This window comes from Canis aureus, chromosome 3, assembly GCF_053574225.1.
Source record: "Canis aureus isolate CA01 chromosome 3, VMU_Caureus_v.1.0, whole genome shotgun sequence".
Classification (NCBI taxonomy): Eukaryota; Metazoa; Chordata; class Mammalia; order Carnivora; family Canidae; genus Canis; species Canis aureus.
In genome coordinates, this window is record NC_135613.1 from 47,968,761 (window position 1) to 47,986,312 (window position 17,552).

General features: G+C 40.3%; 1 protein-coding gene across 5 annotated transcripts in view; it reads left to right on the forward strand.

Annotated features, from left to right (window-relative positions):
• The window catches only part of PRPSAP2 (phosphoribosyl pyrophosphate synthetase associated protein 2), a 49,008-nt gene that overhangs the window by 19,430 nt on the left and 12,026 nt on the right, over nt 1-17,552 (forward strand). For all 5 annotated transcript variants that reach the window (XM_077892408.1, XM_077892411.1, XM_077892409.1 and 2 more), the window contains 2 exons: nt 7,019-7,074; nt 14,464-14,612. In XM_077892408.1, coding sequence (XP_077748534.1) covers nt 7,019-7,074; nt 14,464-14,612 — 205 coding nt within the window. The remainder of the gene's footprint in view (nt 1-7,018; nt 7,075-14,463; nt 14,613-17,552) is intronic.

Below are 17,552 nucleotides of genomic sequence, written 5' to 3' on the forward strand. Positions count from 1 at the left end.
ACGACTTTAAGATTATGATCTGAGCTGAAATCAAGAGTCAGATGCTTAACTGACTAAACCACCCAGGCGCCCCTCTTGTATAAGTTTTTAAGTGGACATAGGCATTTATCGTGGCCATATATTTCATTTCTCAGATAAATACTTAGGATTGGAATTACATGGTCATATGATAATTCTGTATTTAACTTTTTGCGGAACTGCCAAACTGTTTTCAATGGTGCCTGCAGCAGTTTACATTCTAATCAGGAGTATATAAGATTTGCAATTTCTTCACATACATACTGACTTACATTTTGATTATAGGTATTCTAGTGGTTATTGTGGTTATAAAGTGGCATCTCATTATAGTTTGATTTGTATTCCCCTAATGATGTTGAGCATCTTTTCATGTGTTTATTGACCATTTGCATATCTTCTTTATGCTTTTTAAAAAATGTTTATTTATTTAAGTAACCTCTGCATCCAACATGGGGCTTGAACTCACAACCCTGAGATCAAGAGCTGCGTGCTGTAAGGACTGAGGAGCCCATTTTTTAATTGGGCTGTTTACCATTTTATTTAGTTCTTATTATATATTGGACACTAAACTCTTACCAGGTATATGATTTACAGATATTTCCCACCATTCTGTAGTTTGTCTCTTCACTATCTTGATACTGTCTTTTGATGCCCAAATGTTTTAACTTTGATGAAGTCCAGTTTATCTCTTTTTTTTTTTCGTTATTCATGCTTTTGCCCTAAGAAAGCATCAAATCCAGAGCCATTAAGATTTACCTCTGTGTTTTCTTCTGAGAGTCTTATAATTTTTAGATCTTATATTTAGGTTGATCCATTTGGAGTTAATTTTAGTATATGGTGTGAAGTAGGGGTGTAACTTTGTTTTTTGGATATGGTATCTAGTGGTTCTAACACCATTTGTTGAAAAGGCTATTTCCCAACTGAATGGCTTTGTCAAAAAAAACCAAAAATTCGTCCATATACGTTTGTGTTTATTTCTAGTCCTTCTAGTCCTTCATTGGTCTATGCATCTGTCCTCCCACAATTAACCCTGGCTCTCAGTAATGAAAATAAATTTAAGTATTTTTGAAAGAGAGAAATATAAGAGAGTTTGCCTATTTTCTTTAAAGTTATACACAAGAAGCATACAGACTATAAAAAATCCAGGAAACAATACAGAATAGAATTTACCTGAATATGATTCCCAGTTGAGATAGAAAGGATAGGAGAGGGATCCCTGGGTAGCACAGCGGTTTAGCGCCTGCCTTTGGCCCAGGGTGTGATCCTGGAGTACCGGGATCGAGTCCCACATTGGGCTCCCTCCATGGAGCCTGCTTCTCCCTCTGCCTGTGGCTCTGTGCCTCTCTCTCTCTGTCTCTCATGAATAAATAAATAAAATCTAAAAAAAAAAAAAGAAAGGATAGGAGAGCAACAGCAAGTGTGTTGATAGGGCAGGGAAGTGGGTCCATCCAGAGAGAAGCCCCAGAGGATGAGACAGACTTAGGTATGTGGGAGAACATGGTCCAGTTAAGAACTGTCCATGTGAAGGATCCTACAGCTTTGGGAGAAATAGAGCAGTCGGTGTAGACTTTTATAGACTAATGTTTACATCTTCTGAATTTTTAGGATGTGTCCACTCAAGGTACAGGCATGTTGTGTGCTCACATATTGAGGCACAAATGGCAGTAATGCCTCTTGGGAGGTGCCCGTTTGGCCTACTGAGTTTGCACTGCGGCATTGATGCTGGTCCAGAGGCCAGGCTTCAGTCTCCTTGAGCCGCCCTGGTTGTGGCCCCTAAGTGTAGGCCTCTACCTCTGTATAAGACTGCCTTCCCCTAGGAAAATCCCTTTTTAGGCTTCATTATTGAAAAGAATTGAACTCTCAGGGTTGAACTCTCTCTTATACCTTTCACGATTCAGCAAAGGAAATGGCTGTTTTTGATGGCAAGCTATCAGTGATAACACCAAATGTGGTTTTAAAATTCTCTGTCCTTCATTCATATATTATAAATTTTATAAATATAAATTAAATATAAATCAATATAGGCTGTCGAAAATGAAATACAATATGGGAGCTCACTGTTTGAAAGGATTTTTGTTTGTTTTGCCTTTTATTGCATACTTGTCTTAGTAGACCATGTCTTACAGAATTGAAGATGCCACCAGTTAAGGCTTACGTTATTTAGATTGTCAGGAAAGAAGAAAACACTATGGATGATAGTGTAACACAGTGCCTTCATGTCATTTAGTGATCCTGTTCTGCAAGATTGATGCTGACATCTTCCTACTTGATAGCTCACACGCTGTTTCTCTCAAGTCATCCTTGGAATTTATGTGCTTTCTGCCACATGGAAGGAGTGTTCAGATAATTGGATGCTCACTGCCTTGCAGCTTTGCTGCTCTCTCCTGAGAGCTTGGTAATTTCTCCTGCCCTCAGTTATGCTGCAGTGCGTGTGCTAGGCATCATCTGAGGTTCAGTCCTTTCCAACCTCCACCTGCTGGTGTGGATCCTCATTTGGTAGGTCCCACAGACCTTGCAGGAAGATACGGACTTGAGGCCATTTCCTCCAGTGATGACTGATTCATGAGTGTGAAATGTACACCCTGCTGCCCATATGCCAGGTCTGTGGACATGCATGGTAACTGTTGATTTTAATGCTGTATTTTTTTTTTTTTTTAAAGATTTTATTTATTTATGATAGTCACACAGAGAGAGAGAGAGGCAGAGACACAGGCAGAGGGAGAAGCAGGCTCCATGCAGGGAGCCCGATGTGGGATTCGATCCCGGGTCTCCAGGATCGCGCCCTGGGCCAAAGGCAGGCGCCAAACCGCTGCGCCACCCAGGGATCCCTTAATGCTGTATTATAGGGAACTCTTGCTGGAGACATTTTAAGTGGCAGGTAAAGCCAGCCCATATAGAACCAGCAGTGCCTGTGGCTCATTTGAAATGAGAACCATAAGAATGCCATGGCCTTCTTCACCCATACCAGATAAAAAAGGCACATCACAGCTGCTGTGGGGCTGACAGCAGCTATAAGACACTACTGAGTTCAAGACATCTAAATCGGGGCACCTAGGTGGCTCAGTCGGTTAACCATCTGCTTTCAGCTCTGGTCATGATCCCGGGATCCTGCTCAGCAGAGAGTCTCCTTCTCCCTTTCCGTTTGCCTGCCACTCTGCCTAATTGTGCATGCTCTCTCTTTGTCAAATAAATCTTTTTTTTTTTTTTTAAATCCAAATCATAGAGATACTAAAGTGACCAAAATTGTTCCAGGTATTGATTAAATACAGTGCATGTTTTTAAGAAATGATTAAGCATGACAGTGACAGTCCTAGAAATCATTGGTCTGCACCAGGAGTTTTTAAGGAAATGATGAAGAGGAAGACCACAAGTATATATTTTGTTAAGATTTATTTATTTATTTTAGAGAGCACTTCACTTGTGCATGGATGCAGAGATATAGGGCAGAGGCAGAGAATCTGCAAGCAGACTCTGCTAAGAATGGAGCCCGACATAGGGCTTGATCCCACGACCCATGAGATCTTGACCTGAGCCAAAACTGAGTTGCTCTTTAACCAGCTGAGCCACCCAGGTGCCTCTATCTGCACCAGGCGTTTTTAAGGAAATGATGAAGAGGAGGGCTACAAGTATATTTCTATGGTGTGTGTAGAGAGCCCATCCCATTAATCTTTTAAGTAGGAGTTTCTAGAGTATCTTGTTTCTGATTCTTGAGTTGCTGTTGTTTTTTCCTCCATGTTCTTCTGGATGTCTTTGTATCAAGCCACTATCATCACAGAAACAAGATACGGAAGGGAATGAGAAACCAGGGGACAAGGATAGGCCTGTATAGCAAAGGAGCTTGGGGCGTATGTAGCGCCATTTGATTCTTTGTGATTCCATAGTGGTCCTGGTGATGTTTTCCCTTAATGGCGCAGGGGAAAATTTTAGAGTTTGGAAGCTGGCTTACATGGCGTTTTTTTCCCACTCCACTTGTTAGTAGGGGTGCTCTTCTAAAAAATGAAAAATGACACTTTACATTGACAGTCGCAGTGTAGGGACGTGCATGTGTATCTATAATAATTCTGACAATGTTGGTAAAGCCTTGGCTTCCCTAGCCCCCCAGCCTGATCCTGGGCTTCTCTGCAGGGATAACCCTTGTTACCAGCTTGCTTTGTGTCCTCTGTCCTCTCTGACCTTTCTCTTTATTTTTGCCTCCTCATCTACACACATAGTTATAGATGTTGAGTTGGGGGTGCTTTTTTTTTCCCTCTAAGTCATGACCCCAAGATCAAGAGTCGCATGCTCTACCCACTGAGTCAGCCACCCCCCACCCCCGATTTGTGCATGCTTTTTTAAAAAACACAATTGACCTATAGCCTTGTTCTGCAGCTTATTCTTTCATTTGCTCTGCTGGTATGTAGAGGTCTTTCCATGCTAAGATATGTAGGTTTATTGCTTTGATGATAATTGCTACATAGTAGTACTCAGTTTAGATCAGCAATGTCCAGTAGAGCTTTCTGTGATCATGAAAACGTTCTAGCTATTGTCCAGTATGGTAGCTGCTCGTCGCATGTGGCTAGTGTGACCAGAGAGCCAAATCATCTTCTCTAAGTTTATTTAAGTTTAAATAGCTACATGTTTAACTGCTTAGTGTGCAAGTTTAAATGAGCCACAGGCTTTTTTTTTTTTTTTCCAACTATTTTCCTCTTGATTGTTCTAATTTTTTACTCTTTTAAGTGAAATATTTTATTTAAAGAAAATTATCATAAGGCATGCATGGCTAGCTCAGTCAGAGGATCATGCAACTCTTGATCTTGGGGTTGTGAGTTTGATCCTCACAATGGGTGTAGAGAACACTTAAGAAGTATCATAATACTGCATTGAAAATTCTTGTACTTACCTTTCTGATTACTTATGTGGGTGTTTTTCTGAAAAAATACTAGGAAATGGAATTGCTTGATTGAAAACTATCTTTAAAACTTTATTTATTTATTTATTTATTTATTTATTTATTTATTTATTTATTTATTTATTTATTATCTTTAATACTTTAATGGATATTGCAAAATGACAATTTCCTGAAAATTTAATGTTATAGGAAATTTCAGTTGTCCTAAGGGGCTGTATTAATTTATACTCCCGCTAACAGTACATATACTAGTATCTTGCCCTGGGCTCTTCATTTTGCAAACCAAATGACCAAAACAATATTGTATAATTTGAATTTTTTCCTTTCTCGATTTCTAGTGTGATCAGGCATCTTGTGTATGTTTTTGGGGGTGGGCAGGAATTTCCCCATCTAGTGGAGTTTCATTATTCTGCTGTGTTTTTGAAATTTCAGCATGATGTGTCTGGGGTGAATGTTTCCATTCATTCCAGTAGATACTCACTGGGTCCCTTTCATTCGCTGGGCATTTTTTCCCTCTATGATTTGAGTGTCTTATCCCTTCTGTTTTCTCATTCTTTCCTTTGGGAACTATTAGATGTTGAAATTTTTGGATCTAGTTTCTGTTGTTTAACTTTTTTTTTCAAGTTTTGCATTCTTCTATACAGCATTGTGGGAAAATCTCTTGGCCTGATCTCAGTTTGTTCACCTGTGTCCATTCTACCGGCCCCGACAGCCAGCTAACTTTCTTATTTGGACTGTAATTATTCCAACCTCCTAGATTTCTTTTTGGTTCTTTTTCTTAACAAGTTGTTCATTCTTTATGGGTATGATTTCCCTTTTTAGCTCCTGATGAGAAAATAGATGTGTTTTCTTTTCTTTTCCTTCCTTTTTTTTTTTCTTTTTTTTAAGTTTATACCTGATAGGGGGCTCAAACCCAAGAGCCTGAGATCAAGAGTCATATACTCTACCAACTGAACCAGCCAGGTGCCCCCCAAATGGACTTGTTTTTATTAAAAAGTCCTTTAAAAAAAAGATTTATTTATTTATTTTAGAGGCAGGGAGCATGTCAGGGAGGGGGCAGAGAGGGAGGGAGAGAGACACTCAAGCTGACCTCATGCTCAGTATGGAGGCAGTGCGGGACTTGATCTCATGACCCTGAGATCATGACCTGAGCCAAAACCAAGAGTCAGATGCTCAACCACCTGTGCCACCCAGGCACTTCAGAGTCCTTTCTTTTAAAGCCTCTTTTTAATTTGTTTTATTAACTGTTTCCTTTGTTGTTACTTCTTCTCTTGGCTGGGTTTGGTGCTGTTTGATGATATTTGGTAAGACAAGTACATAAAACCGTTTAGACAGACTTCCAGCAAAAATATGGAAGGCACCTAAATTAGAATATTTTTTGCCAGTTTACTCCCTGATAGTATTGGATGAAATTATTAGGCTGTCCTGTGGAGACATCCAATCCATGTGGTTATGCTGGATATATCTGTATTAGAGCTGTCTTCAAATTAATCTTTTGTTCACTCACTAAGTATCATTTAATACATACTAGGCATTGTATGAGGTGCTAAAGGTTATTAATGTTTACATAGAAATTCAGTGATCTAGAGTAATTGTGAGAAAAGCAATAAGGATATATTGAATAAAATCAGGTAATTTAGTGTTTGTGTGTCTGGAACATAATTTGGAAATATGGCCAGGATGAAGTCAGAAACAAATTACTGCACGGCTTAAAAAGAGTTCTGTCTTCTAAACTCTTAGAAGTTGATAAGGGGTATATCTTCAATTAATGATCATCACCAGCACAGATCACTTCAAATGTCCACCAGTAGAAGACTCCAAAGTAGAGACCGATACTGTTGTTATTTTCTTTTCTTTTTTTTTTTTTTTTTTTTGTTATTTTCTTAAGGGTTCTTCATATCTTTATTTAACCCCACCATCCTGGTCATCCTTTAACAAATTGGTGTCTTCAATATGCTGTGACTGAGACATGGGTAGTCATTTCTATGGACTGCACTGATTTGGAATTTGACAGTTAACTTTTTTATTGACTGTTGGGTGTTGGTGTGAGTGTTGGGTGTTGGTAGCCTTGTGGAGACAGGGGAGTAATCCCTGACCTCTTGTCTGTCACAGATTCCAGATTACAGGAATGCGGTGATTGTGGCCAAATCTCCAGCCTCAGCCAAGAGGTAGGTGGGAGCTCCTGACTACCCCTTGGGTCCACGTGGAGAATCACATCCCCAGTCGGATCCTGGACATTCTGGATTCTCAGTGCTTCTCATTGGTGTCCCTTATTTTTATTCTATGGGCGATAGTTTAAGAGATTGTCTGCTGACTCCATTTAAAAAAATGATGATTTATTTTCCTCTTTTTTTCAGTCCCAGTATGTAACCACCAGTTAAAGACATTTAGGTGTAGAGAAACCTGACCTAGTGTTTCTCTCACTTCTAGATTGGCAGCCTCTCCTGGATCTTCAAATCCAAGGTGTTTAAAATCCATGGTGTTTAAAATAACCAGTGGATATGCTTTGTAGTTGTTTATTTTTATTACAAGAACTGAGTAATTTATTAACAGAATTGTATCCAGCTGAGAGACCACTTACTAGTATGTGTTAAAAAATGACATTTTATTTTTATTTTTTATTTTTTAAAAAAGTGACATTTTTTAGAACAAAAACACCCTGAGGCACACAGATAGGGCTGCTGAGAGTTCCATGTAACCTAGAGTAACTGATGAATCAGTTACTTAAAGTGGTTTGGGGTTGAGAGGATTTCATATACCAGTGTTTTGTGGAGAAGCCACTTTGTTGGGAAGGGAGAGAACAAAAGCAAATGTAGGAAGAAAGGCTTTTTCCTGAAAAAGCTTTTTTTTTTTTTGAAAAAGAAAGAGGATTGGAAGCAAGGGGCAGAGGGAGAGAGAGAATCTTAAGCGGGTTCCACACCCAACACAGGGCCTGGTGTGGGGCTTCATCTCATGACCCTGTGATCATGACCTGAGCCAAAAATCAAGTCACTTAAAAATAAAAAAATTAAAAAGGAGTCAGACGCTTAACCAAGTGAACCACCCAGGAGCCTCTAGAAAAGCTCTTTTAAGGGACATCTGGGTGGCTCAGTGGTTGAGTGTCTGCTTTCAGTTCAGGGCGTGATTCCGGAGTCCTGGGATCGAGTCCCACATCGGGCTCTTTGTATGGAGCCTGCTTCTCTCTCTGCCTGTGTCTCTGCCATTCTCCCTCTCTATCATGAATAAACAAACAAAATCTTAAAAAAAAAAAAAAAAAAAAGCTCTTTTAAAATTATGTCCTACCATTGAATGCCTTTGCTCCCTGGATCCCTGTGAAGCTCTTGCAGAATATAAGAAAGCATCAGTACCTCCGTCCTGGACCCTGAAGGCTGTTGATATTGAAGGATGAGGGAGAGCTTGCAGACATTAAGCTGGTGATTTAAAAGGTATTACAGTAAGTAGTTATCCATTATAAGTTAAGAAGGACATTTAATATATTAAATAAATGAGGCTGGCACTTGTGGTAAAAACACAAAGTTGCCATGTCCAGTGCAGCCAGGGCTACACCCACACGACCCTTCCTTCGAGAAGCTCTATCATCCTCTATCATCGGGGTCCTGTATTGTCCATTTGGTTAAACTGTAGTAAACTGTGATTGGTTTTGGAGTATAAACATGTCAAACGCTTTTGGTGCTGGATCAGTTTTAATGTAGTAATTTGTTTTTCTCTTGTATACATGCTTTTAGTTGTTGTTAAGGCAAAAATCACGTAACACTATGTGAGTAACACAATCACTTTAAAGAATTTTTTTTTTTTTTAATTCATTCATGATAGAGAGCTAGGCAGAGACATAGGCAGAGGGACCCCGATGCAGGACTCGATCCCGGGACTCCAGGATCGCGCCCTGGGCCAAAGGCAGGCACTAAACCACTGAGCCACCCAGGGATCCCCTAATTAATCACTTTAAAGTATACAATTCATTGGCATTTAGTGTCCTCACATTGTCGCGCAACCACCACCTCTCTCTAGTTTCAAAGCTTTGTCATCGCTCTAGAAGAACACCCCGTACCCATTAAGAAATCACCCTTCATTCCCTTCTCTCCCCAGGCCCTGGCAACTGTTAACCGGCTTTCTCTCTCTGCCTATTCTAGACATTGTGTATAAATGGAATCATACAATATGTGGCCTTTTGGGTCTGTTTTTTTTCACTTAACATTGTGTTTTCAAGGTTCATCCACACTGTAACATGTGTCAGTCATTCATTCCTTTTTTACAGCAGAATATTATCTACTGTGTGGATATACCGCACTGTTTATCCATTAGTATATTGAAGAACATTTGAATTGTTGCCACCAATTGTTGGCTGTTATGAGTAGTACTGCTATGAACATTGGTGTACAAGTTGCTGTGTCAGTATATGTTTTCATTTCTTGTGGATGTATACCAAGGTTTGAAAGTGCTGGCTATGTGATAATTCTATTGTTTACATTTTTGAGGGACCAGTAAACTGTAGCAGCTATATCATTTCACATTCTCACCAGGAATGTACAAGGATTCCAGGCTCTCTGCATCCTTATCAGTGCTTATTTTATATGTTATTGTTCCTATGGCCATCCTGGTGAGTGTGAAGTGGTCTTTAAATGTGGTTTTGATTTGCACTTCTCTAATGATGAAGGATGTTGAACATCTTTTCATGTGCTTATTGGCTATTGTTATATCTTCAGAGAAATGTCTGTTCAGGTCTTTTGCACATTTTTTAATTGAGTTATCTTTTTGTGGTTGAGTTGCAGGATTCTGAATACTAGATCCTTATCAGATACGGGATTTGCAAATATTTTACCCCATCCTGTAGGTTATCTTTTACCTGTCTTAATAATGTCCTTCTACACACAGAAGTTTTTAATTTTTATGAAGTCTGGTTTAGCTATATTGTTACTGCTTTTGCTTCTGGCATCATACATAGGAAGCCATTGCTAAATCCAAGGTCATTAAGTTTTACCCCTGTGTTTTTGCCCAGTGGTTTAGTTTTAGCTTTTATGTTTGGGTTGTTGATTCATGTTGAGTTCATTTTTGTATATGGAGGGAGGTGTCAGGGTCCAGCTTCTTTTCCCTATAATTATCTGGTCATCCAGCACCATTTGTTGAAAAGACTATTCTTTCCTCCTTGAACGGCTTTGGCATTCTTGTCAAAAGTCATTTGGCCATAGATATTTGTGTTTATTTCTGGACTCTCCGATCTTCTGTCATCTGTATGTCAGTACCACACTTTTGATTACTGTAGCTTTGTAGTAAGAATCAGATAAAAATGCTCACAAGTACACAGAAGTGGGAATAACACTCCTTGTGAATCCTCTACTGACACCAAGTGGGGAGTGGCCTTGTTACCACTGTTGGGGAAAGTCCTGACTCCACTAGGCCTCCCCTGACACCATCTAGTAGGGGAGAGGGAAAGGCACTTCTTTACTGTTGAGTTGGGTTGGAAGTCCAGGGTTCACTCTGCACTGGGAGATCATTACCATTTGGTAGGGATGAAAGTCCCAGCTCCCTACTTGGCTTTCTCTTAGACCACCCCATTGGAGGGCTTGGGGCTTGTCATTATAGCTTAGCAAGGGAGGAGGTGTGAACTCCGTACTTGACCTTTGCTCATGTTGGGGAGTGGGTAGCTGCAGTTTTTTCTGTGGCGGTTGGTTGGAGTAGGGCAGTTACCATGTTAAAGTTTTCTGACTTCAGACACTGCCCCTTTCTTAATCCTTTGGTTAGAAAAAGCAGGCTTTTTTTTGGGGGGGGGGGCGGGGTATGTGCCTATTGGCATTTTTGGGTTGCAGCTGCAAGTCTGTGATAATGAGACAAAAAGACCAAAGGACCTAACTACTTTGTTGTTCCAGCAGTCCCAAGATCCCCAGTCAGTCTGTTTTCTCCTTTCCACCTTTAGTCTTTTTATGTTTGTTTCATAAAGAATATTCACGGTTTTAGTTTTACTTTGTGGGAAGAGTACACCATCTTAGCAGAAGCAGAAGTAACAGCAGTGCATTTTGATAAATTTTTTCCCCACCAAATACCAAAAGAATATGATGAATTTTCTTTTGACTCGCCCAGATGGATAGTCTTCTAGTAACTCTGTAATATTCAGTTTGTATTTAATATCATTTGCTGATGAGATTTTATCATTGTGGTAGTCTTTGGCTCAGTTTTTTTGGCATTTGTGACTCTTGAGCAACATGGGTCTTAGGGGTGCCAATCTCCCATCCTTCAAAAATCCACACATAACTTTTGATCCCCCAGAACTTATTTCTAATGGGCTACTGTTGACTGGAACCTTACTGAGAGCATAAACAGCTGATTAACACATATTTTGAATGGCATATGTATTACATACTTTATTCTTACTGTTAGAAAAATATCTACCTATAAGTGGACCCATGCAGTTCAAACCTGTGTTGTTTAAGAGTCAGTTAGTTGTATGACAGCATTTGTCATTTCTCCATTTAGATATTTTTTTAAATTTTACTTATTTTATTAAAATTTTTTTTTTTCATTTAGATGTTTATTGATAAGCTGTTGTGCCGGGTCTGATGAGGCCTGAGAAGATTCCCTCAGGAAGCTTATGTGTAGTGTCACTATGGTGGACTGTATTTGTGTCCCCTCCAAAATTCATCTTGAAATCCTAACCCCCAATACAATGGTATTAAGAGATGAAGCCTTGGGGGTGATTAGGTAATGAAGGTGGGAACCCTCATGTCTGGGATTAGTGCCCTTATGAGGAAAGTCTGGTGCTATAGTGCTCTGTCTCTCTGCTCTCTGCCATGTGAGGGTACCATGAGAGGCAAGGGGTGTCTGCAAACCGGGAAGCAGGCCCTCACCAGGCGCCAGCTCTCTTGTGCCCTCTTCTGGGCTGCTAGCCTCCAGAACTGTGAGAAATACATTTCTGTTGTTTAAGCACCTCCAGTCTGTGGTATTGTTATAGCAGCTGGAAACTAAAACATCTTTGTTACCTCATTTGATCTTCTGTGGTTGGCAGTCAACATTTATTATCTCTCACAGATGAAAGGGTTGAAGAAAGCGATCCACGGTGATTCAGCTATATGTTGTTTGCTGGAAGGTAGTAGAACCACTGGTCACTTCTTAGGATGTTTTCCATACCAGTGATTATGGGATTTGAGTGTTGGCCAAATATGATTGAGGTGGACTTGTCCATCCACTGAATATATATGTAAGTGCTATTTAGACTTTGAGAAAGAATAACAAAGTTGGACCTCTAACACTCAAGTCAGGACTAGCTGTAAAGTTAAAGTAATCATGATTACATAGTATTGGAGTAAAGATAGAAAAATAGATCAGTGGAACAGAATAGATTCCAAAAACAGATCTATGCATATCTAGAATACTGGTTTCCAGTAAAGGTACAAAAGCAATTCAGTGAGAAAGAATAATCCTTTTCATGAATGATATTGGAATGGTTGGATGTTCATGTGCAAAATAATTTTTTGAGCCATATTTCACATCATATACAAAAATCAACTAAAAATGAATCCTGTAACTAAATGTAAAACCTAAGACTAAAACTTCTAGAGGAAAACTTGGGAGAAAAATCTTTGTGACTTTGGTTGGACAAAAATTTTTAAAATATGACACCAAAAGTACATTTTATAAGGAAAAAAAATTATTAAATTAGACATCATCAAAAGTAAAACTCCTCTTCAGAAGACATTACTAAGAGGATGACAGGAGAAGGCATAGATGGGGAGAAAATATTTATAAAGCACATATCTGATAAAGAACTTATATTCAGGGGCTCCTGGCTGGTTCAGCTGTAGGAGCATGCAACTCAATCTTGGGGTCGTGAGTTCCAGCCCCACATTGGATGGAGAGATCACTTTAAAAATTAAATAAACTTAGGGACACCTATGGTGGCCCCAAACTATGGTTGAGCATCTGCCTTTGGCTCAGATCATGATCCAGGGATCCTGGGATCAAGTCCCCTGGGGAGCCTGCTTCTCCCTCTGCCTGTGTCTCTGCCTCTCTCTCTCTGTGTCTCTCATGAATAAGTAAATAAAAATCTGAAATAAATAAATAAATAAATAAACTTTAAAAAAGAGAACTTCTATTCAGAATATATAAAGAATTCCCCAAACCTAGTTTTTTTTTTTAAAAAAAAAAAGATTTTATTTATTTATTAGAGAGGGGAGCATGTGTACATGAGTGGATGGGAGGAACAGACAGAGAGAGATAAGCAGATTCCCCACTCAGTGGTGAGCCCAACGTGGGGCTCAACCCCAGGATCCTGAGTGAGATCATGACCTGAGCCAAAGTCAGATGCTTAACCAACTAACCCACCCAGGAGCCCACAAAACTCAGAGAACTAACAACCCAACTAAAAAATTGGCAAAAAATAAGCAGACCCTTGACCAAAGTATGTATTCGAATGGCAAATAAGCACATGAAAAATGTTCAGCACCATTTTTTAAGAGGAAAATTCAAATGGAAACCACAGTGAGGTGCTGCTACACCCCATGAGAATGGATAGCATTTGAAATGATGGGCCACACCACATGTCAATGAGAACATGAAAATAGTGGAACCCCATGTGCGGCTCAGGGGGATGTAAAAGGTACAACCACTTTGTAAAAACAGTTTGTTTTTTTTTTAGAGAGTTAAATACATGCCTACCCTGTGATCCAGCCATTCTACTCCTTAGTGTTTACCCAAGAGAAAAGAAAGTGTGAGTCCATGCGGAGATTTGCACATAAGTGTTCAAAGCTATTTTGTCATGGTTCAATATTGGAAACATCTCAGAAATTTATCAAATAAATGAACAAACTATGGTGGCCCCAAGTAGTGGGCTGTTGCAATGTGGAGGGATAATCTCTTGATGTGCCATATAATGTGGATGAATCTCCAAAATGTTATCCTTAGTGAGCAAAGTAAGACAAGAAATGACTACATACTCTGATGCCACTAATTAAATTCTAGAAAAGGCCAAATTCTGGTGACAGAAAGCAGATTATGAGTTGCCAGGTGCTGGAAGGAGAGGTTACAAGGACACGTCTGACAGTGATCAATATTTTGATGGTCTTCATCGTGCTAATGGTGACATGGATGTATGCGTCCATCAGAGCTTATGAGATTGTACAGTTTAAATATGTACAATTTATTGTGTCTCACTTATATCTTGGTAAAACATTAACATTGATGCTTATGACTTTGATGAGTATTTAGTGCGTTGTCTCCCGTGGTTGGTTGTCACTATTGGGTAGGTGGCGAGGTGGTTTAGTGATTACAAGCAAGGAAGCCGTGGTTTAGGCTTAGTGGAGTTAACTAGTGCAGGCTCAGCTGGCCGGCTGAATGCAGACCGGGCCAGCTGCCACCAGGTCACTGGTGCCCATTGCCAGAGGGACATGCTTATCACCTGGGGTCTCCATGCTTTGTCCTGGACCCGAAGACGTGAAGATTATTTCCTGTCTCTTTTCATTAATCCTTTTGGAAACCACACTGGATTTGTGTTCTGGAATGTTTCTGCTGTGAATATCAGGAGACAGGGGCTCTGTGCTTTCTGAACTGTGTCTCATGCTCTCCCTCAGGGCACAGTCTTTCGCGGAGCGCCTGCGACTGGGAATCGCGGTGATTCACGGAGAAGCGCAGGATGCCGAGTCAGACCTGGTGGATGGACGGCATTCCCCGCCCATGGTCAGGAGTGTAGCTGCCATCCACCCAAGCCTGGAGATCCCCAGTAAGTGGGCTGGCCCCTCTTTGTCACTTCCCTCTTTGCTTCTAGGGCTAACTCCGTGTATTGTTTTTCAACTGAGAATTGCCTCTTCTCTCTTTGATTTTTTAAGTTGCCAAAAATTGACTAATACCTTCTCTGGCCCTGTCATAACAAGTGCATTTCTGGTAGTGCTGTAGATAGTAGAGCCTTCTATTATTATTTTTTTAAGATTATTTATTTATTTATTCATGAGAGACCCAGAAAGAGAGAGAGGCAGAGACACAGGCAGAGGGAGAAGCAGGCTCCATGCAGGGAGCCCGACGTGGGACTTAATCCTGGGTCTCCAGGATCATGCCCTGGGCTGAAAGTGGCACTAAACCACTGAGCCACCCAGGCTGCCCAGTAGAGCCTTCTAGAAGCAGTCTGTGTGATCATAGCAGGAACTCTGAAAAGGCTCAGTTCTTCCATTTGAGAGAATTCCATTCATTCACTCAGTGAATTCATTCACTTTTCTTGGAGAAAAGTTTAACACAAGCAAAACACTCTGTGTAAGTTATTCACTAATAGTGTTATTTTTTTTTAAAGATTTTATTTATTATTCATGAGAGACAGAAAGAGAGAGATGCAGAGACACAGGCAGAGAGAGAAGCAGGCTCCATGGAGGGAGCCCGATGTGGGACTCAATCCCGGGACTCCAGGATCACACCCTGGGCCAAAGGCAGGCGCTAAACCGCTGAGCCACCTGGGGATTCCAATAGTGTTATTTTGAATGCAGAATATTAGAAAAGTCTGAATGGCTGAGCAGAGGGTAGGCCTTGATAAATTATCTTGCATCAGCACAACTAATCATGCAGCCCATTGAAAGTAATTAAGACTGTCTGCATACTAGAGAAAAATCTGGAATATATGGGAGTACCTCTGCTCGTGTGAGGCCCCTGAGGGAATACAAAAGATCCCAATACTGATGACAGGGTGGGGCGGTTATGTGTGAATTTGCTTTTGTTTTTATTTTTATTTTTTTTTGTTTGTTTTTTCTTTTGTTTTTAAGAAACTTCCTTTGTGCTTTATTAACATCTTAAAAAAAATACTACCCTTTAGTCTGTTGGAGAGGCAAAAATTTCCCCTGCCCTCTTTAGGTTCAGGGTCATGCAAATAAAACTCACACAGGATAGATTTGTGCAAGAAAAGATAATCTATGACATTTTAACAGGGGAAACCAGAAAACAAGTGACTTGAGAGATGAAGGGTCCCCTAGCACAGAGGGGAGTAGGATAGTTTTGTGACTGTGTCTGTTTAGGTGTGGTGCTGACTTCTTATCTGGGAGGTTAGTAATCTTCCCTGGTTGTTCCTAGCAGGGGATTTATGACATTTGAATTCTTTTGAGTTCTGTTGGGGTCTGTGCTTCTAGACAATCAGAATTTCAGGAGTTCCAGTGCCTTCAGCTCAGAATCATTTTTACACCATTGTGGCATATTCTGGATCCCTTCGGGTTCTTGCTTTGCCCAGGAGTTTGTTCATTTGCCAAGAGAGAAGGAAAGCTGTATTGCAGTGGCCATGAGGAAGCTGAGATTGGGGCTGAGCCTGTGGATCTCGGCAGGTGGAGGTAGAGGGAGGTGCTGGTTAGATCAGGGTGCCAGGGGGGCAGCTGGGAGGCCTGTGTCTGGCCGTGGTGTGACCAGGAAGGATACCATGCTGACTGCTAGAAGGTCCTTCAGGGAAAAGATGAGGGTTAGATAGCAGGAGTCTGCTGGAGAAATGCCAGTTAATATACTTGCATTACAAAAAGCAGAGTTCTCTCAAGATGGGAGCAGGTAGTAAGGGGTGGATGTCTAGGCTTGCATCGAATGTTAGGATGGATTATAGGGAAGAGAGAGGCAAGAGATGTGGAGGACAGATTTGGGAGGCTATTGAAATTACAGAAATGCACCGTGGGAGGGCTTTGATGTAGGGCTGTGCTGGGCTTGGCAGTACTGTCCAACCCGGTGGCCGTCCACCCCCTGGAATGGGGTGAGTGGGAGATGGGACATGCCGGGAATGTGAAACTCTCAGGAACTCTCAATGTGAAAACCATAATGTGAAAGATCTTTATTAATTTTTTATTGAGTCTATGTTGAAATGGTATTTTTGAGATACTGGATTCAGTAAAATGTATTATTAAAATTAGCTTCACCTATTTCTTTGTACTTTTGTTACGTGGCTCCTAGAAAATTTAAAATTACATCTGTGGCTTCCATTTGTGGCTTAATGTACATCACTGCCCTGGGAATCTAGCAGTGGGCTCATTGGATGGGAAAACCTGTGTTCTCCCATTCCATCTTAGGAGATGGCCCTCTCCCACTGTGATAGTTAATTTAATTTTATTTTTTTTAAAACTTTATTTATTTGTTCATGAGAGACACAAAGAGAGAGGCAGAGACATAGGCAGAGGAAGAAGCAGGCTCCCTGCAGGGAGCCCAGTGTGGGACTCGAACTCAGGACCCTGGGATCACGACCTGAGCCGAAGGCAGATGCTCAACCACTGAGCCACCCAGGTGACCCTGTTTCAGTTAGTTTCATTCACGATTTTAATTATAACATTTCTGTGTTTACATTTTGACTCAACTAGTGTAAAGTAGTGGACACTATAGAGGATTTTGGGGGGCTTGGCCAGAATTGTAATTTCACAGATCCTATATGTTGAACATTTTTGTACATTCCATAGCCTGATGCTCTATGGATAATACTTGTTTAAGTTAGTAGCAAATAGATACATGAAAGCAAAAGAAAGCATTATTCCTATGGCATCTCACACCTATGTTTTGAGATTGTGATGACATCCAAAGATTTTGATATTTAGCATTAGATTTAAAAAATTAAAAATAAAAAAAAAGAAAAAAAATTAGTTTGTATTTTCGTGTTTTTTAGACACGAAAAATGCCAACTAAAAAAGAAAATACTCTTCCAGAATATGAAACATTATATAAA